At 46.1% G+C, this 22,141-nt stretch overlaps 1 protein-coding gene across 1 annotated transcript in view; it reads left to right on the forward strand.

Annotated features, from left to right (window-relative positions):
* Window positions 1-21,456, forward strand: part of PRDM16 (PR/SET domain 16) — a 206,791-nt gene extending 185,335 nt beyond the window's left edge. Inside the window, exons 11-18 of the mRNA XM_074161456.1 lie at window positions 2,937-3,021; window positions 7,574-7,743; window positions 9,331-9,408; window positions 15,286-15,455; window positions 15,968-16,142; window positions 17,408-17,638; window positions 18,596-18,770; window positions 21,322-21,456. Coding sequence (XP_074017557.1) covers window positions 2,937-3,021; window positions 7,574-7,743; window positions 9,331-9,408; window positions 15,286-15,455; window positions 15,968-16,142; window positions 17,408-17,638; window positions 18,596-18,770; window positions 21,322-21,456 — 1,219 coding nt within the window. The remainder of the gene's footprint in view (window positions 1-2,936; window positions 3,022-7,573; window positions 7,744-9,330; window positions 9,409-15,285; window positions 15,456-15,967; window positions 16,143-17,407; window positions 17,639-18,595; window positions 18,771-21,321) is intronic.
* The last annotated feature ends 685 nt before the right edge of the window (window positions 21,457-22,141 follow it).

Below are 22,141 nucleotides of genomic sequence, written 5' to 3' on the forward strand. Positions count from 1 at the left end.
ACTGGATGCAGTTATCCAAATGCCAGTTAAAATTCCAGAAGGAATGAATTCAGCTGTGCAGGGACGACTTGAATCTGTTGTTTTAGGGCTTTCTATGAAGCCTGTTTCTAAAGGAAAATGATTTTAAGCTTTGCAGTGAGGGTACCAGTAACTTTGCCCATTGCCATCCGGGCACCGGTGCTGCCTCTGGTGTCCTCCTGCTGCGGGTGAGATGGGTTTGTCACGTAGCAAATACCGTTTGCTTTTAGCAAAGTCGAGTGAAAAGAGGTATCCCAAACTGTTTGATTTAGACATTAACGTGGCAATTAATTCTCCCTTAGGACAGGATGCTTCATAGCATTTATTTCGGTGGGTGGGTCTGGCGCAGAGGGCTCAGTGTCTGATTGAACCCCCGGTTCCTGGAGGGGGTGGTTTATTCTTGCTTTACTCCAGCCCAACGTGCACCGAGTGCCCCCGGGCAGCGTGGGCAGCCCAGCCGGGACCCAGCCTGCCACGAGGCTCACGGTTGTGCCGCAGAAACCGGTGTTTTCTCGGGGCTGGGAAGGCTCACAGTCGCCGCAGAGCGATTGTGTCAGCGCCGGGACGGTTCTCCTGAGCCTTCAAAGGGCTGCGAACAGCAACGGGTGGCGTGGCCTGGAGAACAGCACCCACGTCGCTGCCTCGCCGCTATTGTGCGGGTGATAACTGTGGGAAAAAGTGATGTCAACGTCTAGCCAGGCCAAAGAACTGTCAGCTGAGATGAGGATTAGTGAGCCCTGGTTGCTGGCTATTAAGAAAGCGTCTCTCGCTTTGCCAGCGCTCTTGGGGTTGACGCTGCGTCTCTTGCTTACACGCTGACCATCTGTGATGGAAACGGCTACATCACAGCCCGGGACATGTAACGTGTGCTGTCTGGGACCCCACCGTGGCCATCTCCTCCTGGAAAAATGATGTAAATAGTCCGGCATTTATTTTTGTAAAAGGAGCTTTTGAAAAAAAAAAAAAAATAATAAATGGGATAGAAAGGCAAAAGCTTCGCGTTAGTTTAGGGTCCTGCCACCTCTGGGCATTCTCACTAGGAATGTTAAAATAACATGGGTTGGAAAAGCCGTTGCCAATTAAAATAGCAGCCTCGGGAAAACCGTAAAGGTCCAGAAGACAGATGGAAGTGAAGGATGGGGGCATCATTTGCTGCATTCCACAGGATGCACATAGTTTTAGTAATATATTAAAATAGAAAGCCAGTGGTGGAGCTGCTTGCGAATCAGACTTCTGATGTAATGAGCTAAACAGCAGAGCGTCCAAGTCCCAGCTTAAAAAATATGGAAATATTTTGTTTCTAAACTTCTCTTTATCAGACTCTCTCACATCATTTGGCTCCTTCATTTTTCTCCCAAAGGCCACTTAAATCCTTGACATTTTCTCCTGGTGATATAATTTAATGCAGCCAGACAGCCTGAAATCAGTGCAGTTTTTAGCTCAGCCTTGTTAAGGTAACGTTCTCAGGCACTGGGCTGAAAAGATCAGCTTAATCCTCTGCTGGCTGCGGAATTCGGCTCTGACGAGGAAGTTTGTAGGTTTGTCGTGTTCTCGTTCCCTGGCACCGGTGGGAAACGCTGTCCTTGGGGTTTGTGCTGCCGGAGGGGGCGGCTGGGGGGCTGCCAGGGACGGGGGGCAGCCCCTGGGCAGCGCAGATGCCTCCAGCGCTTCACCCCTTGGTGCTCCCTGGGATTCGCTCTTTTGCCTCGTGTCAGGGAGAAACTTTTTACATACTGTTTTCCAGGTGGTTGTTTTTATGAAAACTCCTGCCCGTAAAAACACGTGCCTTCCAGAGCGCAGCAATTCTGACTGCGTTTCAGATCCAGCTCTTCTCTTCTCTCCTATCTGACAAAAAAAAGAAATGCAGATTAAATCCAGTTCACTAAATAGCACTCTGCACGGCTCTTCTTTTAAACTCTTTGGTAATTTGATCCACACACCAATCAGCTGAAATGCAGCAAAATAATTTGCTCTCATTTATGCTGGACTAATGTAAATTAAAATCACTCTTACTATTGGATTTCTGCTGGTTTAGCTGAGCTGGACTCTATTCCAGTCCTTTAAAGATGCAGCTGCATTTATTGGAGTTACTTTCGTAACACTTTTTCCCATAGAGGACATTTCATTTTCTCTTTTTGGTGATTCCACACCACGGTTTCCCTGCAAGTAGAACATTTTGGGAAAGCAAAGCCAATATTTTCAAAAGTAGGAGCCTGACTTTGCGATCGTTTCTGCAGAGTATAGTGCTTAAGCGTGGAATATTGAATGGGCCGAAGTGTCATCTGAAGAACTCGGATTCCGAAGTCGCTTCAGAAATCTCCCACCGGTTCCTAACTTCTAAAACTGTTGTCCACGCACGCTTGCCAAAGAAACTCAATGCAAATTATATCTCAGCTGCAAGGGAGGAAATAAATATGAAACACCTAAGGATTTCGGCACACTTGGGGCTGCGAAGCCTGACCCAGTGTTAACTCTTAAGAAAAAGACAAACTCTCAAAGTCAAATTTTTTCCATGCAGTGGCTGCCTGCTGTGGGCTCTACAGCTTCTCCCACTTAAACATTGCTTTTGCTGTAAATGTAGTTTTTTTCATGACATTTCACAACAGCAGAGGCTGATAAACCACTACAGCAAAGGCATTAGTTCTCACATAGAAAGATCAAAATGTTTTCTTAGTTGTCAGTCTGATGGCTAAAAAAATACTGCCCAAAGGAGGGGATCCGTTTTCATGTCGTGCCTTTTGTGGGGTAACTTGTGGGTCATAATTCATAATATCCAGTAGAAGGGGAAGAAAGACATTTGTGTCAATGGGAGAAGAGCCTCATATGTATACTTTAAATACCTCTGCAAATGGTTTGGGTGTTTCTTCGTGGCCTGTAGCCCTGTGAGGTATGTAACCCTCTGTCTTGTTGTCCAGCAGGGTGGAGAAGCGGAAGGTGACAGATCCTGTGGGTGCCCTAAAGGAGAAGTACCTGCGACCCTCCCCGCTGCTTTTCCACCCCCAGGTAAGAGCAGCGACGTTATAACGCAGCATTGGTTGGATGCTGAGGAGTTTGAGATGGAGCTGGTACCAACGGGTCACTCGGATCAGACTCTTTGTCATCCAGGGGCCCAACTGGAAACTCCACTATTTTCCACCAGTTACTTTCAGATAGTTCTAATTTTGTACCTGGTTTGCGGATGACGGTAGTTACGCCTCACTGTTTCTTTTGCATTAACAGAAGAGCAGGGCTGAGGTCTGGACAACTCCTATGGTCTATCAAACCCCCCTTTCACCTGCCACAGTGCCTACATAATTTTTGCATTGGGAACACCTGGTGCAGTCCTTTCCAGTAGTGCAAAGTGGAGAAGGACTGTCCAGCATCCAGACAGTAGCGTTTTATACCTGCCTGACATTCCCTTACACCATCTAGACAGTGTGAAAGTGCAGGGCAGTGGAGGGTGGGGGCTCAGTTCTGCCTGCTCCAAAGCTGATGGGTCACTTGACGGAGGTGTTCTCTCCTTCCTGCACCACTGCTCTGGTCTCCCTTCTTCTGACAACTCACGGCTCTTTGCTCCCTCTGCATCTCCCTCGGGTGTGACTCCCTGCAGAGCAGTGGGAAGCAACTTTCCCGTGGGAGAGTGGACCAGGATCCCCAGCCCCTCAGCCCACGGCGCAGCCGGGTCAGACCCTTACCCCAGAGTGTGTGAAGGGCACAGCCAAGTCCGGTGCGACCAAGGCTTTCCACGAGAATCAGCCCCAGTTTACAAACCCCTTTATCTTACAGGCGATAGCTAAACTCTCCCAGAAGCAGTGTTATTTTCTCTGTCCTTAGCATTACAGACTCACAGAATGACATGGGGTTGGAAGGGACCTCTGGAGATCATCCAGTCCAACCCCCTGCCAAAGCAGGTCCACCCAGAGCAGGTCCCACAGGAATGTGTCCAGGTGGGTTTGAATGTCTCTGGAGATGGAGACTCCACCACCTCTCTGGGCAGCCTCTTCCAGGGCTCTGCCAGCCTCACAGGAAAGAAGTTCCTCCTCATGTTTAGGTGGAACTTCTTATGTTCAAGTTTGTGCCCGTTCCCTCTTGTCCTGTCCCTGGGCACCGCTGAAAAAAGACTGGCCCCATCCTCCTGACACCCTCCCTTTAAGTATTTATAGGCGTTGATCAGATCCCCCCTCAGTCTTCTCTTCTCCAGACTAAAAAGACCCAAGTCCCTCAGCCTTTCCTCATAAGAGAGACTCTCCAGGCCCCTCATCATCTTGGTAGCCCTTATGGATTCCTCGCTCCAGAAAGGTAATGGGTGAGTTCTGCCACTCACTGCCTGACATCCCCCCGGGTCACCATCTCTGCTCCGTCCCTCCCGCAGCGAACACAGGCTGGGAGCCGAGCTCTGTGGGCATTATTCTACCCTCCTTTATATTCACATGCATTGTTCTTCTCTGATAATGTTTCCCACCTTAGATAAATAACTTGCAGGTTTGTGAAAGCTGGATCCTGGTTGCTTTCACAGCTAAACTTAGTTCCCTCATTGTTTCGCATCAGCCTCAGAGTTTGGTTAATAACTTCCCCTGATTTTTCCTTCGTAGAGGCTGGATAATGGTGACAGGCTGGCCAGGAACATCCTGTGTTTGTGTGAGTTAGAATAGTGGGGATATCTGCCTGTAAAGAATCTGATAGCAGGGAGGAGCTAGTGTGGCAAAGCAACCCAAGGAGACGATGAGAAGCGAACGGGCCCGGAGCCGGAGCGAGCATTGGGTGGAAGGTTATTAACATTGTTCCCGAAATCCTGACCACGTCCTCTTCCCATGGCAGTGAAAAGATGTGGAAGGTCTGGTTATCTCTAATAGCTTATCACGCAGAATAGCCTAGAATTTACAATCACTCGAGCCCGAAACTTCCTGGTAACTGATTTTTAATAAAGCGGGTTGCTGTGTGAAGATCACTCGGTGTCGAGAGCTGCTGTTCCCAGGGCACGTAATCAGACGGGTATTCCAAACACGCTGAACGAAGACAGGTCATCTCTTCAAGAATATGCGAGGTGTTTACTACCAGATCCCCATCCGATATTAACCTGGACTTTTTCCTAAGAAATCATCTTTTCAGGGCTTCGTATTTTCAGGGAAATCGTATTTTCAGGTCTTCTTCATTAGGACCAACGTTCACACACTGGGTCAATTAGAGACACGCTCTACCAGTGTTCCTGGTCTGGTCTCAGCCTTTTCTTCCATGAATAATTCCCCAGCCTCGGAGAGGGCCCCAGGTGGGGTGTGATTAAGCCAAAAGACATGGTAAAGACTGAGCGTTCAGAAGATGATTTCTCTCTCAAAATGGATTTCAGGCAACTTGCGCTTCTGAGCCAGTCACTGACAGTAGTTTCTCTGCTCTGATGGGAGTTATTCTTACATTGTCTATTTTAAATGAAAATCTGGACAACATAAATAAATGGTGTAACTTTTTGATAACTTAATGGAAAACCTTTTCTCACCTGTTAAGTTTCTTTTCTTCTCCCCTCCTTTTTTATTATAACCAGGCAGTTGTTCCCTAAATAGCAAAGTGTCTTTACCACTGGAGAGGGCTATGGCCGGTGTTTAGAATTTTAAAATAAGCCTAGGGCTATCAAGCCAGCAAACATCTCTGACTAAGTGCCTAAAGAACAGGGCACAACAAAAGATATCTCCAGGTACTCCGGCACAGGGCTGAGTGGCACAGCTCTGAAAGATCCGGATAGCATTTTAACGTGATGGTTTTGTTACATGACTGGCAGCTGGGGCAGAGCTTTTGCTGTAAATGATCAAGTAACCTTTTCAAGTGGCTGGCGCTAAGTATTACTTACTATTTATCATGGGCTGGGAGCCTCCAACTAAGGGGCCGTGGATCTATTATCGAGAAATGGGTTTTACTACTCCTCTTTTTTTACAGCTTATGAATGGTTGTCAGCCTTCCACAATGTATTCTGTGGTGATTAAGACAACTTTTTTTATAGTCATACATTTTAAACAATATCTTGGCTCCCTTTCCTTCCCCCCCCGAGCCCAGTTTAATAAAGTGTAAACGTGCAAAAGGTCAGCCCTTCCTGTACAATAGAGCATCTAGTTTTGATATATGGCTTCCTACTGCCTTCCGCTCGCTCGCTGTCCCCAGCTCTCCCCGCTCGGGCTCCCACTCCCCCCAGTGCTCCCCAGTCTTTCCCGGTGATGTCACCCGTAGCGAGGAGGCAGCTTTATTGCCGCTTTGTTTGGTTTATCCCTGTTTTCTGCCGGGTATCTTGAAAGTGCTCTCTGCCGGGTATCTGCTCTCTGAAAGTGTTTTCTGCCAGGTATCTTGAAAGTTGGGAGATGTCAGCGTGGTCCTCCGAGCTGGGTCTCTCTCATGGATTTGGATTTCCTGTTTTGCTCTAATGAAAGTAAAAGTGCTTTTCTTTAGGTAGGATTTTTATATATATTGGTTGGGTTTTTTTTGCACACAGGCCGACCTTTTTCTTTCCTTTTTTGCTTTCCCGTTCTCCTGTACCTCCAGGTTTTCCCCTTTCTCTCTCTTTCTGGTGTGGTATTTAATGGAGTGTGTACGTGAGAACATGGCCATTGCTGAGTCCCACAAACCAAGGTGGATAAAGGTCCCTGGAGACGTTCTGTTTGGTGTCACACCTCCAGGCCCATGTCCCTGCTGCTCCCATCCCAACAGGCTCTCCGTGTCCCCCAAACCATAACTCCTCCAGCCGCAGCTCACAAGGAGTACTTTGGCTGGAATTCCATTTCACTCCAGGAAGCTCAGCCACCTCCCACCCGTCCTTCCATCACCTTTACTGGCTTCTGAACCTTTCTTACATATCATTAAGATGTTGGCCTCTTCACTGGGCAGCGTCTCTGTGGACCCGCTCCATCCGAGCCTGATCTTAATTCCTGTTTCCCAGCTGCTCCCTCTTCACCCCTCCATCCTCTCCTCCTCCTCAGCCCCTGGTCAGTGGTCCCCGTGCTCCCTCCCGCTCTGCTTTGGCCAGGATTCTTCTGCCTCCTGCCCCAAACTCCTCTGTCCTCTCCAGCCTGGGCTCTCCTGCCTGCCCGTGGCTCGGGGTGGCTGCCCCTCTGTGCAAGGGGGACAGATGCTGTATGAGAAATCAAACCTCCTTGCGTGCCAAGCCCGGGGTTTGGGCTTGAGGAGGGCTTGGGCGGTGAGTTCTGCATCCAGCAGTTGACGGTGGTGTCTTACTGCAGCGTCGTCCCTGGAAAAAGGGAAGCCAAGCGTTTTCTGAGATAGTTTTTAATCTGAAATGCTGAAAGTAAACATGTGCACGTTGCAGAAGGTAAACAAGTGCCTAATGTCTAAGATCTGATGATTACTGCACGGCTCCGCCGGTTGTTTCTGAGTTCTGTGAGCCCGACAGGCTGTTTCTCTCTTTCCTGGCTGGATTCGGTGGCTCCGTTTCACGCTGTGCGGCTCTTGTCTGAGAGCAAGAGCAAACATCAGCAACAGGCTTTGACCAACACGCTGGTGCTAAAAGGCATGTTTTATGCATCAGATATTGTTCTTCCTGCGGGTTTTCCTGACGTGAGGTCTCGCCTTGTACTCGTAGATGTCAGCCATAGAGACGATGACGGAGAAACTGGAGAGTTTTGCAGCCATGAAGGCAGACACCGGCACGTCCCTGCAGCCCCTTCCTCATCACCCCTTCAACTTCCGATCGCCGCCCCCCACGCTCTCCGACCCCATCCTGCGCAAGGGCAAGGAGCGATACACCTGCAGGTAAGGGACCGGGCCCCCAGCCCGGTGGAGTGGCCCTGGAGGAGGCCACCCCGGCTGAGACACACCATCAGACACCAACAGCGCAGCTTGACATGGACATCTTCACTGTCCCGGCAGGGGCGGGAGGGAAAACAAGGAGCCGCAGAATTAGAACAGAGCGTTCTGATGACTAATTCGCTCTGAAATAGCTTGTTTTGTCTGGTAGAAAATCAGCATCTTCTATTTTCTTTGTAATTTTTAATAACCTTGAGAGCAGATCTGGAGATTCTCAAGCAAACAGCGTTTTCCAAGCCAAGTCTCTTGTGTGTGGTAGCAAATGCCACAGTTTCCAATGCGAGTGCAATCTCAGCTATGGCCAGTCTCAGCTATGCAAAAATAATGCGATTTAAAAAATGCCATAGAGTAAACCACTTTCTGAAACACAGTGGTATCCACAGAAATACTCACGTCTCCACTGCAGCTCTAAAAGCTCGTGTCGGAGCGGGTCACTGGGCAGTAAAAGCCTGTATCTGCTTACACAGTTTGACCTGCAACTACTGGGGGTTCTTGGGGTGGCTCCCACTGCGTTTTTCTTGGGTGCAGTAAGTGGGTACATATTTTGGTTGATGTTTTGTGCTTTGCCGCAAAAGCTACAGGCTCAGAATTCAGTTGAGTATTTAGAAATTTAAGGTTTCTACCTGCAATAGGGACTAAACTTAGATTTAGATACACCCTAGCAAGTCAATATTTGGATTTTCATTGTTGATTAACACTCGCATTAAGCATTCATCTCGAAGACATCTGAAGGTGTTGAACGTCTCTTAAATTTAGAAAATCTACTCATAGGTTCCTTCTACAACATTAAGCATCAGCTTTCATAGTCACAGAATGTAACCCTCCATCCTTAATATTTTATTTCCCAATTAATGCTTTTATTTATACCTCCCTTCCTTTTGAGTTCACTATGAATCAGATCTATGGTGGAACACAGTTCCTTCTCTAATTTCATTTCCTACTGCTGCCTTTCCTTATTCCAAGCGGACTGTCGGACTCACAGCAGTACATCCTGAGAACAGTAGCACGAGGCTGCAGCGTTTACCCAAAAGAAAATTCTGTGGATTTTGAGAAGAATGATCGAGTAGATTCTGTACGATAAGGAACTAAAGAGGGATATAAAGGAGATCTATAAAAATCTGAAGCGACGTGAATAGGCAGTGATTAAAGACCCTTTATCCTAGCGCAGAAGGAGGTAGTATGGAATGCAGCCACGGAGCTCAGACAAGAGGGAGGTTCTTTTACACCCCGCAGAGCTCAGCAGAGGAGCTCACTGCTGTGGGAGGCTGTGGGTGCATTCAAAAAGCTTCTAGAAAAATAAGTGGAAGAAACTCAGCAAAAGGGTATTGAACACAACTGTTCCGCCTTGGGCTGGGGAGGATCTTCACCTTCAGGTGGAAGCTGGGATGGGGATGGGTCACTGCATCCTTGCCGTGTCCCTGCGTGCTTGGTTTGGGAGCGGTGCCACTGGTAGGTGGTGATGGAACGGTGTTTGTGAGCGAGCGGTGTGGCAGGACTCGTGCAGTGACGGTGACTTTGGCTTTCCCTGTCTAGGTACTGTGGTAAGATCTTCCCTCGCTCGGCAAATCTGACCCGGCATCTGCGGACACACACTGGAGAACAGCCCTACAGGTGATGTTGTCCCCCGGATAAAACCCCTTTCCCAACACACTCCTCATTCACCGCTCTGTTATTTTTTTTTCTCCTTCCTATAAAGCTGCGCCAACTTAATACCGCAGTCCTGTAGCATTACATATAATGATTCATAGGATTGTATATTAAGTGTACCAGCCAAAAATAATCAGGCTTGGCAGCTTGAAGATAGACACTTAACTTATATTTAGATGTATGCTGGCAAATGAGCGGTCTGATTTGCAGTGTTGTTTAACACTCACATTAACCATTCATCTCAAGGACAGCTGAAGGTGCTGAATGTCTCTGAAAATCGGGCTGTTTTGAAGGGCTTGCCAGTAATTTAACTGCTGGGTCTAGCTAGATTTTTTTTCTTTCTTTTCCTAAGGCATATCAGAGGTGCCTGGAGTAGTGGGTCAAAAAAACCAAAGAAAAGCAAAGCCCTGTAGTGTATCTGCTTTAAAAGCAAAGTGAAGGAGTGTCCTACTTTAAATCACAAAGTTTAAAAAGAGCAATCGGAGGGGGGCAAATTCACACACAGTTTCACATGCTCAGTTGGCTGAACTACTATTTTCTGCTAGTTGTGGACAAGGTGATCTGATTTTTTTATACTTTCATACTTAGTTTGCACCGTGTCCCTGCAAAAGGGCACGTTGAAAAACTGCCCATCTCCTCCCCCAGCCAAGACCCTGCACCTTCAGGGCATCGCCGTCAGCCTGGTGCTGGGTCTCATAAAGGGACTCCTCTTTACGTGAGTGGTTTAAATTTGAATAAAACTCACAAAAACCCAAAAATCTAAGTGTGTGTGCATAGGTATAGGAAGGAACATTTCTCTTGGAAGACCAAGTGGGAATTTTTTCCCCAATATTTTCTCTGAGTGTTTCGCAGTCAGTGTCAAAAAACTTTGGCAAAAAATCTGCTTTGGTTGATTTCCTGCTAGAATAGGTGCATATTTGAGCAAAACTGAATGAGTGAGGAATTGAGAGCCCACTGAAAATGAAGCATTGTGTTTTCCATCGTGTGAGTAAGTGTTTTGCACATTGTCGAACAATGGTAACAATTCTAACAGTTTCATTTTTGGTAGCTAATATTACGGTATTTCTATACACAGTCATAAGTTCACAACAAAGCAAATGTAATAGTTATTATATAAAGAGAAACACAAACAAATTTATGAGCAGCAAAAGGCCATGTGGTCAAATACATCACATTTTTATGCTTGGTTTAACTTACGAAGCTCCTCTCCCACATTGTAATCCCCGGTACATACAGAGTCAATTTTTTTTCCATACAGAATTTTGAGTGTAGACATTAGGTAAATTAAAAATAAAAAAAAACCCTTTCCAAAGCAGACATATATTTTGGAACCATTCCCCGTTCTGATTTTTTCAGTTGCGTTATTTGATATGCCTTGAATGAATACTGTGTATTCACTGCACACCCCTGTCTGACTAAAATGCTTGCTCCCGATTATTCCGAGATTGTTAGTTCAGTTTTCTTCCAAAAAAGGAGACTTGCAACTTAACAAAGGTTAGGAAAATAAAGATTTATTTGATCTGGTCTTCTCCCAGAAAATGGCCTGTGTGTTTTTTTTGTAATAGAGGTTTGACTTCTGGACAATGTTGCATTATAATAGCACTCCTGAGAGTTAGAGCTACGTTTACAGAAGAGCTTAATTATCATTGATTTTCTTTTGCTCTCAGAGAACTGTGATTTCCAACTTTTGCAGCAATAATTGTTTTTTAAGCGCTGACTTTATGCAGGTAAAAGGAGGTTGCTGACTTTTCAGTGGTTTACTGATGTCTTTTTAAAACTTTTCTTTAGATTATTTAAATGGTTTTTCTTTTGACTCTATCAGAGTTATATATTCATCCAAATATGAATTAAAATGTTCTTAAAGTTAATATAAGTGACCAAATATCCAGATGTAGATCAAGAAACAGGCCAGAAAATAAGCTGCTTTGGGTTTGATTCCTGATTATCACTGAGTTTTTACCAAGTCACTTAAACTTCCCAGGTGTCTATTTATTTATCTATAAAGTAGGAATTCATAGCACATGAGCAATAAGGAAGCAAATTGATTCTTTTTGTAAGGGAAAGTGCTACATGTTTTTTGAAGAGTCAGAAGTACTTGATAATGCACTTCCTAAAAATCCACTGGTTTGAAAAGACTCAAAGGCAATATGCTGGACAGGCAAATTTGTCTTTTCACTTTTCTTTTTTTTTGTTCTTTTCCATCTAAAATTCAGTTGCATGGACTTCAAAACCCGGTGGTAAAAAGGACTACCAAACTTAACTGTTTCTTTCCGAGAAATGCCAAGTAACTTGGGCTTGTGAAATCATGTCAGACTTAATGACAGAAACTCAGGTCGTAAAAAACAGAACTTTGTTGTCTTTTTGGGGTTTCCAAGCCAAGTCCGGGAGAGGCAGTTTTTAGAGAAGCTCCTTATTCTTGGGCACAGGAACATAGGGATGTATTGTAGCCGTGGGTTTCCTTCGTAGTTTTGCTTTCATTCTCTGGAATCAGAGAATCACAGAAACTACCTAAAACCTGGGCTGAGACCAACTGAAAGCCGTTTGATTCAGCAAGACTTTTCTTTGCTTCTTTCAAATGTCCATTCCCTCCAGGATGCCGTCTAATTGATTCTTGAATTACACCCAATCCTGAAGCGCTGCCTGCGAGGCTGTGATTCCCCCTATAAAGATGTGCTTCCTGACGTCTGTTTTGAATTTGTTTTTCTTTAATTTCCTTTTAGGCCCCCGTGTCCTGTTATCTGCATTAAGCTGAAACTAACAACTAAAGCTGACATCTACCATCTCACTTAAGATCGCACATACTTCAATAAAAAACTCTTCTTTCTGGTTTTCTCTTTTTTTTTAAAACGTAGCCTAAATTCACCCCTGGTGTAAATGCACTTGAGATGAAGGATTTGCTCAGAGGAGTAGCTGTCCCTGTGCTTTAGGCTTTTGTTACTGCAATTCTGTCTTTACAGCTCACATTGATCATCAAATAAGTGTAACAGCCGTACACGAGCAGCTTGGTTACTCCTCCTTTCGTTACTGGGATTTTCTCTCTGCTTTTCCCCCTCCCGTCGCATCACCCCCGGTACCCGCGTCCCCTGGGATCTCCTGCCGTTCCTCGGGGCTCCCCAGCTCCAGCTTTGGCTCGTTCTTAGCTTTCATTCACTCCCGCTTTATATTTTTTTAGCCCGTTGGTGTGTTACTTTAAACTGATAAGGAAGAAACTTTATTAGCATTTTGTCAGTATGTTTACAAAGCAAATACTGCTTCTTTTTGAGTTTTATTCTTCTCCTGCCTCTGTGTTCACCTCGTCTCTGAATGTAAGCCGGTTCCTCTGTCTGGGTCATTTATTTAGATTAAAACCAGCAGAGATCCAAGCACCGACCCCTCTGGGACCACAAATAATACAGTACGTCTCCCTCATCCCTTTGCTCTCAGACATCAGCTATTGCTCCTTTCCAATGCCCCTCTGTTTCCTATTTTTTTAACAAGCTCTTTATCCTTTCCCTGTACCCCACCCTGGATCCACATAGCTCATACTTAGAGCGGGGACCTGTCAGAGGGAACTTTTCAAAGACTTCCTGAACATCTAAATAAATTGACATACAGGAGGCTGGGTCTTTCTTGCCCGACGCATCAAGGGCTGCCTTTGAAGTGGCCGGAGCTGTGAGTGATGCAGGCGAGCGCCGGCGTGGGCACGTTCTCGGGGTGCCCTGGGCACCGCAGGAAAGGGGGGTTCAGGCAGGAGGGATGGGGCTGGTGGGGACAGGCAGGGAGGGGAAACCTCAGCAGGGACGAGGAGAGGGCTGGGGGTGCAATACCAGTAGCCCCAAGCTGGGCAAAACTGCTAATAGCAATCCCTGTGAATAACGGGGATATCGGCTGTTTTGGACATTTCCGTTTTCAGAAGCCTGGCAGGGGCTGGAAGCAGAGTCATTCATTGCCAGCAGATAGGAGGGGAATAAGAGCTGGGAATCTGCGTGTTTAACTCCCCGCATCTAAACTCTGCTTGTTCTTGCTGGTGTTCAAAGAACGCCTTGTTTCCTGTATTCGTTCAGTTCGTGTTTTTTTGAAAAAATGAAAAAGGAAAACTTTTTACGGCTGAGAAAACTGTGGTTTAAAAGGTGATTTTGCTTTCTTCCTAGGTTAATCATAGTAAAGGTTCATTATTTGAAATATCTTTATTCTTTTTGGTGACTTAACAGTAGGAAATTCGGAGGTGGACACGGAATCCATAAACATTCAGTGAGAGAGAGTGTTTCATAAATGTATCTCTGCTATTTCCAAAAATAATATCAATTTATTTTTAGAGACCAAATAAAAATCACAGCTGTAGCACATCTGGAAATTGTGTGTGTGTTTCACAGCAGAGATTTTTTTCACACTTAAACCTCCTTCCCGCATTTGAACCTGTTGTGTTTGTAGGATGCAATACTACGTCCTTAGTGTGAGGGCAAATCCAGTTTCGTATTTGAGCGACACAGACACAAGATCAGTTCTGTGCCCTCTTCACATGGGGAACTACAGCGTTCCACAGGTTCCTTCCGACCCAGACGATTCTATAATTGTATTCCCAAAACGTGCACAAATGCACCGGCTTCTTCATGGCTTACCCGAAGGCGGCTCAGCTCGGTGGGACAGTTTTTGCTCTCAGTTAAGGAGCACAGAGCGGTTCTGCCTGAAGCAAGCGGTTTTGTCCTGGAATTACGAGGGCTTAAGAACAGTTTTTATTTTGTCCCGTAAGTGCAGAGGATTTGTAGAGGTCTGTAGCGGAGAAAGGATTCTACTTCTCCTGGGTTTTGGAAGTAGAGCCATGAGGAAAGCAGCTTTGTTGAGGTACAAATGACGTATTTAAAGGGAGATCTAATGAGGGATTCAGGCGGATTCAAAGGGGAATTAGATTTTCTGTAGCTTTAGTGCTGAAACTCTTCATTGTGGCTCAAAGCTGCCCTCTTCAGTACGTCGGCTGCCTCCTCCTCCTCCTGTGCTGGAAGAGAAGTAGAGGTCCAGGTTCACAAAGCTCCACGGTTTAGCAAAGCCTTGTTTTTATTTGGGGGGGGAATCTGAATCCGGAGACAGGGGGTGGCAACTTTGAAGAAGCTTCCAGCACGTCCACCGTGGGTCCTGCCGAGGTTTGGTTCAAAGAGGGAACATTTCTTCACTCAGCAGTTTCCCTAAACATTCTGGCTTGGCTCCTTACACTCCACATTTTTTCATCATAAACCAGATATTCACTATGTCGGAGTAAATCTTATCCTGTTTGGAAGCGACGGTGTATTTCTTGGGAGCTATTGTACTGTAATAATAACCATAATTACCTTTAAAGGCACGCTGTGCTGCCTGCATCTTGAGTACCACAAGGAATCTCACAAATAAATCTGGAGTTTTCTGTATGTCCAGATAACTCTGTCGCACAGGGATAGGCTAGCTAAGAACTATTTTATGTGTTTAACCTCCCTTCTTTCTTCTCCTTCTGTCTTCTTTTTCCTCCCTCCACAGCCATATTTCACCTGCTTCCCCTATGAAATGAGAAGGGTGGAAGAAATAAATTCACCTTTCTTATTTTTACATTCATGTGTGGAAAAGTAATTATTTTGTTTAAAATTCTTATTTGTTTGGACGGCTCACTTCTTAATTAATCCTAATCCTTTCTTTGTGCTCCTTGAATAACAATAATATCAGATTTGTCTGGAATGATTAATGCCTTGTGCTTCCCAGGTTCTCAGCTGAGTAAAGATTTATAGACCAGCATTTTCTGGTTTTCTGATAGTCAGATTTTTCTTTTTCTTTTTTTTTTCTTTTTTTTTTTTTTTTTTCCTCACATTGCACTCTTTGTCATTTGCTTCTATTTTTCAGGTGTAAATACTGTGACAGGTCATTCAGCATTTCCTCCAACCTCCAGCGGCACGTTCGAAACATCCATAACAAGGAGAAGCCATTCAAATGTCACCTGTGTAACCGATGCTTCGGGCAGCAGACCAACCTGGACCGGCATCTTAAGAAACACGAACATGAGAACGTTCCAGGTGGGAAGGGACGTTGCCGTGCGGTTCTGTTGGGGCACAGGAGGGAGAAGACACCATGGTCTGGTCTCTCTGGTCCTTGGGAAGCTCCCCTCCCTGATCAGGAGTCCCTCCCCATCTCTCCTGGAGCCCCTTTAGGGACTGGAAGGGGCTCTAAGGTCTCCCTGGAGCCTTCTCTTCTCCAGGCTGACCCCCCCCAAACTCTCTCAGCCTGTCCTCCCAGCAGAGGGGCTCCAGCCCTCCCAGCATCTCCAGGGCCTCCTCTGGCCCTGCTCCAACAGCTCCATGTCCTTCTGATGTTGGTGCCCCCAGAGCTGGAGGCAGCACTGCAGGGTCAAACCTGGAAAACATGAACTTCTTTTGGCAGCTTTGGTCCATGAGATTTCTGTTAAATGTTAAATCATTAATATATAGCGAGAGGATTGTTGCATGCCTCCTTTATCTTTCCTCTTAATGATAGCTTTGACATCATCTGATTGTTTCTCCCGTTGTCCTTTCTTGTCTCTCTCGTGCAGTGAGCCAGCACTCTGGAGTCATCACCAACCACCTTGGGACCAGTGCCTCTTCCCCAAACTCGGAATCAGACAACCATGCACTTTTAGATGAAAAGGAGGATTCGTATTTCTCTGAAATCAGAAATTTTATTGCAAATAGTGAGATGAATCAAGCATCAGCTTTAGCAGATAAAAGGTAGACAAGCAAATAAAATTACCTGGTGATGTGTTGTTAACGTGGTTGAAAGACCTGTCAGCCTCTGTCCTGCAGTACGTGGTGTGAAATGCTCAAAGGAGAGAAATCTAACAGTTTGGAAGGGAAATGCGTTCAACATCAAGCTCTAAGCCATGATAGGTCTTTTTGGAAAGGGATTTCAGTTAGGAGGGCTGACACCAGAGAGGCACTAACGGCTGGAGATAGGTGGGAGCGACCATTGGAGCACAATTCCAGAGGAGCTGCACTGAGAGCAGGCAGGGAGGCTGCTGCCACTGGCTCCAGCACAATAATTGTGACAAAACACCATTTCTTCTCTAGATAAAAATGTAATTACTGAGCTGTTACCTTCTGCCACAAAGCTACGTGGCCTGTTCCATCACCCATCAGAAAGCGGTGGTTAAGGAGACTGGAGGCCCCTGCTTTTCTACTCTATTAGTTTATTTCAAATCCATATCACAAACCTTATTTTGGCTGAGTGATATATCCCTTGCTGCTGTCCTGTTTCCACAAATAGCTGTTTAATGCCAATACTAAGATTTAAGTCCAAAACATAAGTTTGAGAAATCCACATGACGATGAGAAAGAACATAAGTAAGAAGTGTGGAACGTGCTGACGTAAAATTTCTGGTGAGGATGTTTAACTTACTGTGTGTCACTTGGTGGCATCCTCTTGGGTTCCAAGTCCATAGTGCTCGTGATCCCGCTTCCGTTCTCTTAACATAATGTAAAACTGCTACTTCTGCGGAGTCCGCGAGGTCCATACGGGCATGAATAGCAAAAGCAATCTGAGAGAGAATTTTGGCTGGCTGTTAGATTACACTGTGAGGAAGCTTCCTCCTTCTGGTTGCTTTAAGGGAGATTGCTGGAGTACAGCAGCACTGAGAAGGACGAAAGCCACTTGTCCCACCAATGCTATATTTGAAGAGATGGAAGCCCATCATTTAAATCCAGACTAGACAAAATTCTAGTTTGAAAAGCACTGGGATTAGTATATACTTGACGTGCTTATTAGCCCTTAAGCCACTGTGAAGGCTGGTTTTTAAATGTCTGAAACATGTCGGTTTTCCTTTTCCTTGCAGTTTAAATAATACGTATATGTACATAAATACATCTTTGTATTCATACATATGTATAAAATTATCAAAGTCTGCGTTACAGTGAAAATGCATTACTTACGCATTTGGCATCTTTTCTTTTTTTCTTTTCTTTCTTCTTCCCCCCTCCCCCGTGACCAAATGTTTCAGGCCAGAAATCCAGGATATTGATGGCAATTCCCAGTGTCATGGATTAGCAAATGAGAAAACAGAAGACGTGGATGATGAAGATGAAGAACTGGAAGAGGAAGACGACGACAGCCTGACAGGGAAGTCACAGGATGAAACGGTATCACCCGCCGCAGAGCCCCGAGGAGCGTTTGAGGATGAGGAGGATGAAGAGCCCACATCTCTCACCATGAGCTTTGACCACACCCGAAGGTGAGGGGGGCCATTCCCTTTGAGAAGTCACCGGGGCTCAGACTTCTGACCCCGTGTCACCGGTAGATTGTGAGTGCTGTCGTTTGTTTTTCAAGCCATGTATCATACCTCCAGTTTGATTTAAACATTCGCTTGAGAGATTCCATTTTCACCGTGGTGGGGGACACGAAACAAGTGGACTGCCAGGAGAATCTGGGAGAAGGTCTATCCAAGACTTGAGAAGTTTGTATCGGGAGAACAGTTAGTCCAACACAGAAAACAGCATTTTCAGGGTTCCACAGTTCCCTCAAACACTGGTCAGGGCAAAGGAAGAGGCAAAGTATGCAACCACTTTTGTGGTGCTCTGCCCATTTCAGTTGTAGCAGAATGTTGTTGACTTCAAGTGCAGTTCTCAGAGCCCTGGGAGAAAGTGAAGCCTTTTTTTTTTTTCCAAGGTCAAGCCATGTCTAGACACCTTTAAAATTAACGTTTGTTGCACGTAGTATAGGCTTAGCTTTTTTTTTTTGGCCTCAGTTTCCCACCTGCTATTCGTAACTGATGTCCCACGATGCCAAGTAGTATCTTACTTGATTTCAGTGCATCACGATTTTCAGTGCAACTCAAAGCAAATGCAGCAGCATTCCTCAGACGTGGATCTGGTGTCAGACATTTCAGGGAGTGGGCAGGAATCGGACCTCTCCACACAGAAGACCAAAGTGAATTGTAGCCAGGCTGACTCACAAATACCTACAGCACTAATGCTTGTTTGTGCATTGTCATGCTCTCCACTTTTTCTTTGCTCCTTGCGTTTTGTGTCATTTTGGTGTCTGTCTGTCTGTCGGTCCATGCATGTGGCTTGTGTGCCCCTCCATGGTATGTGCATGCAGGCACTGGGCTAGCAACAACGCACTTTGGCTAGATGTGAACGGTGAGACGAGCTAACAACAGGTCAACCCCTTCCCCTGGTCATTGGTACAGGTGTATTGAGGAGGACGAAGCCGGCTTGTTAGATTTGGAGCAGATGCCGAATTTTGGGAAGGGGCTGGATCTTCGCAAAGCAGCCGAGGAAGCATTTGAAGTTAAAGATGTGTTTAATTCCACCTTAGACTCTGAGACAATAAAACAGACTCTGTACAGGCAGGCTAAAAACCAGGTAGGTATATGACAGAACGTTTTATCTGGTTGCCACCAGCACGCACGATAGGATGAGCAAGCAGCTGGCCGCCTTTAGCTAAGGTTTATTTTCCCCGTCCAGTGAGCAGGAATTCTAACTGTAATGCCTGAATCATACGTGAACCGTGTCTTGTTGCAGCTGTACTGAAATAGAGGAGGAACGGAGTGGGCACCAGTTTTAGGTCACCAGATCGATTTATCATTCAGCCTGTGCTGTGAGAACATGCTTATAGAGAAAGGTAGAGGCATCTGTCTGTTTTTATCTGTCTGTATAAATGTTTTTATGAGTATTTCGTATTTATACTTTGGGATGGCTCTTCAGTTGGTATATACTGAGAAACTGGAGGTTTGATCTGCAGAAACAGTGATAAAGTATCCTTGGGTTTGATTGTAAAATGACAATAGCGTTTCCGGGACTTGCAGTCCAGCGAGTCTAGAGGATTTCCTTGTTTATCTCCCTCATTTCTAAGAGCAAACCATAAACTGGAAATCTGCCCTCTGAGCTAGACCAGTTCAGACCCACCAGGAAACCTCAAAGTGACATCTCAGCACCTACTGGAGTTGTGAGCAAGGTCTGGAGGTGTGGGGCAGATCCATCTGTGCTTCCTGCTTTTTCATTAAACCAAAACGCTCTGTTTGGTTTTATGAAGTTCATATCTTGATCCCTACAAAAGGATTCTCACAAAAGAACTGTTCAGTGAAGTTACATGACTGGACTGGACTGGACTGGAGAGACCATACTCAGCCCTTCATGGGCAGTGAGTAGAGCTGTTGCCTCGGAGTCCCTTTCTAACCTTCAAGCAACAGAGATTGTCATGAAATCTATTTTTAAATGTCCAGCAAAGCAATAGCTTAATGTAGTTGCCAAACAGAACATGGTTTTTGATTCGCCATTACCCAAAACTTGTGAAATTACTGTCCTCCTTCATAGTAGGTGCTAATACTGATGCTGGGGAAGGTCTGCTTGAAGATGAGACACAGTTTTTGTCCAGGTGAAACTAATTTAGACACAAACCTCTTGCCTGACTCTTACATGTGTTCTGTTACTAATACGCCAAAGGTACTAACTATTTTGGAACAGCTTGCTCTTTCAAAATTTGCACTACGTTGTTAGGTCCAGCCTATGCTGGGATGGAGTGGGGTATTTTGGGGTTTTGAACCAAGTTTATAGTGCATGAGTTGCAGGGCTGGTTACATTTAAATCACAGTAAGTAACTTAAATAAATCGAACCATCTCTCGTGCAGGAAATGTAATAGTGAAACGTTTGTGTGAGCACCACAGTTCCTTTATGGCTGTCCTTCTTTTGAGCAATTTTAGGAGCGTGCATGTCCCTAACGCTACAAAGCTGAACCTCTTCCAGCGCACACCTACCGTACAGGAATGTGTTGACTTGACAAGTAGATGTGACTCTCAGCTTTTGAGAGGCTGAAGTTGGGTAACTGTTGGTATTGTCACCACTACAGTTGCGTTACTAAGGGTCCCATTGCAATGAGTGCTGTTCTAGTGTCCCAGATAATGTGTGGTCTTTGTCTCTTGCCCTGCAAAGGATTGTGTGTGGGTGGGTGTGATGGAGAGGGCTACACGGCCACAGTTCCATTGCCCAGCAGGAGCATACATTACATTACATCAGCTGAGGTAGACCAGGGAGGGTGGGGACCATGTCCTCCTCTGTCTCAGGTCATGGGTGATGATTACTTTGGCTTTCACCTCTGATGTGTGAGGTTATCATCCACCTAAGTCTTCACATCACTTATGTGGGCTGTGAAGGACACAACGGTGTATGAGACAAGTAGTCTTGGAAGAGGGAGAGCATCTAGGCTACAAAAAAGGAAGCAGATTGTCATAGAGAAAGCAGAAGTCTCGGTGCATTTTTCTCAGCAGACATTTTTAATGATCTACCTAAATTTCACTGCAGCAATAAATCTACCCCAGCAAGAACACATGAACGCACTGGTAATGCCAACAAGCGTTTCATGCCTATATTCCTAAATACCTGTGCTTTCTGCAGGCACCGGGGAGCTCATGCCAAGTAGTGGGTCAGGATGGGTGGCCTCTGCCCGCAGTTGCCTGTGGGTTACAGCTGGCATGGATGTGGCCTGTGGCCATTTCTGTGGCATGTGACCGGGCCCTGGCCTCTCTTAAGCCACTTGCTTGTCCGTAGAACAAAAATAAAAAGCAATTGGTATTCTGCATGTAGCTACTTTCCCCTGAGGGCAGGGCCTAGAATCAAGTGTGGGGGCTTGTGACCAAGAGCAGAAAGGATTTGGTCCCACAAAAGCCAGTGGGAATGATGGCCTCTCCTGAGTAACGCTGCAACTGCCTGTAAAATCTGAGCAGTTGGAGGGATGGGTGTCATCCTAGTGTGTGGATGTCGCTTAGACCTCCTGGCACGGTTCTCAGCCCCGGGCAGAGGCTGCCGCTGCCCTGCGTCTCCCCCGTGGTTAGGTGGTGCTGTGCTTCACACGGCTATGGCAGCCTGTCCCGCGTGTGCGCTCACACCTCTCCTCTGCCTTGCTCTCTCCTCCTCCAGGCTTATGCAATGATGCTGTCCCTGTCTGAGAACGCTCCCCTCCACGCGTCCTCCCAGAACTCGCTGGGGGCTTGGTTGGACATGGCAGGAGCAGCTTCAGAGTCGGGGACCTTTAACCCCATCAACCACCTCTGAGAGGTCACCAAGGCACTGGCCAGAGCCCACGCGAGGAGGCGGAGGTGCTGCAGTAATCCTAGCAAAAACCCTAGCAAGCAGAAGATGGATGGGAGGGCCTCAGGGAGTCGTCTGGACTTTTGGCTGAGAAGGAAACCTGTCGCGTCCGACCTACAAGTCCTGCATTTTTACCTATCCAGAGTTTTCATTTCTAATTTATCAGAACGAACCTCTCCACAACTGGATCACCCTGACGCAGCCCGGAGGATCTCACAGTCTATAGGAACAGCACGAGCAAGACAGGAATTGCAGCAGTGCAATTGGATATTGGCCCCTCTGCCATTACAAACCAGTATGACTGAGCCAGTAAAGCCTGCGTGTTAATGAAAGCTTGAAACCATTCGGTAGCATTTCCTTCCAATTCAGCTGAATAGTGAAGTAATAAGGAAAAAGAGCCAGGTGTGACCTGTCCCTGGTGCAATTCTGACGTAGTCACTGGAGTTATACCAGGGAAGGGTAAATTCAACCCGTTTAATTGACCCCCAAAAGAATTTGAAATTCTGCGCTCCCACCAAAATGCCGTCCTGTCCCTTGTTCCCAAGGAAACGTCTCGGCCCAGCGCAAAGCTTCTCGAACACGAGGCCGCGAACGGATTTCCCTCTCCATCTGGGAAATCTTCACCCCCAGCCTTGCTGAGGTTGGGGTG

The sequence above is a fragment of the Numenius arquata genome, chromosome 20 (genome assembly GCF_964106895.1).
Source record: "Numenius arquata chromosome 20, bNumArq3.hap1.1, whole genome shotgun sequence".
NCBI classification, from domain to species: Eukaryota; Metazoa; Chordata; class Aves; order Charadriiformes; family Scolopacidae; genus Numenius; species Numenius arquata.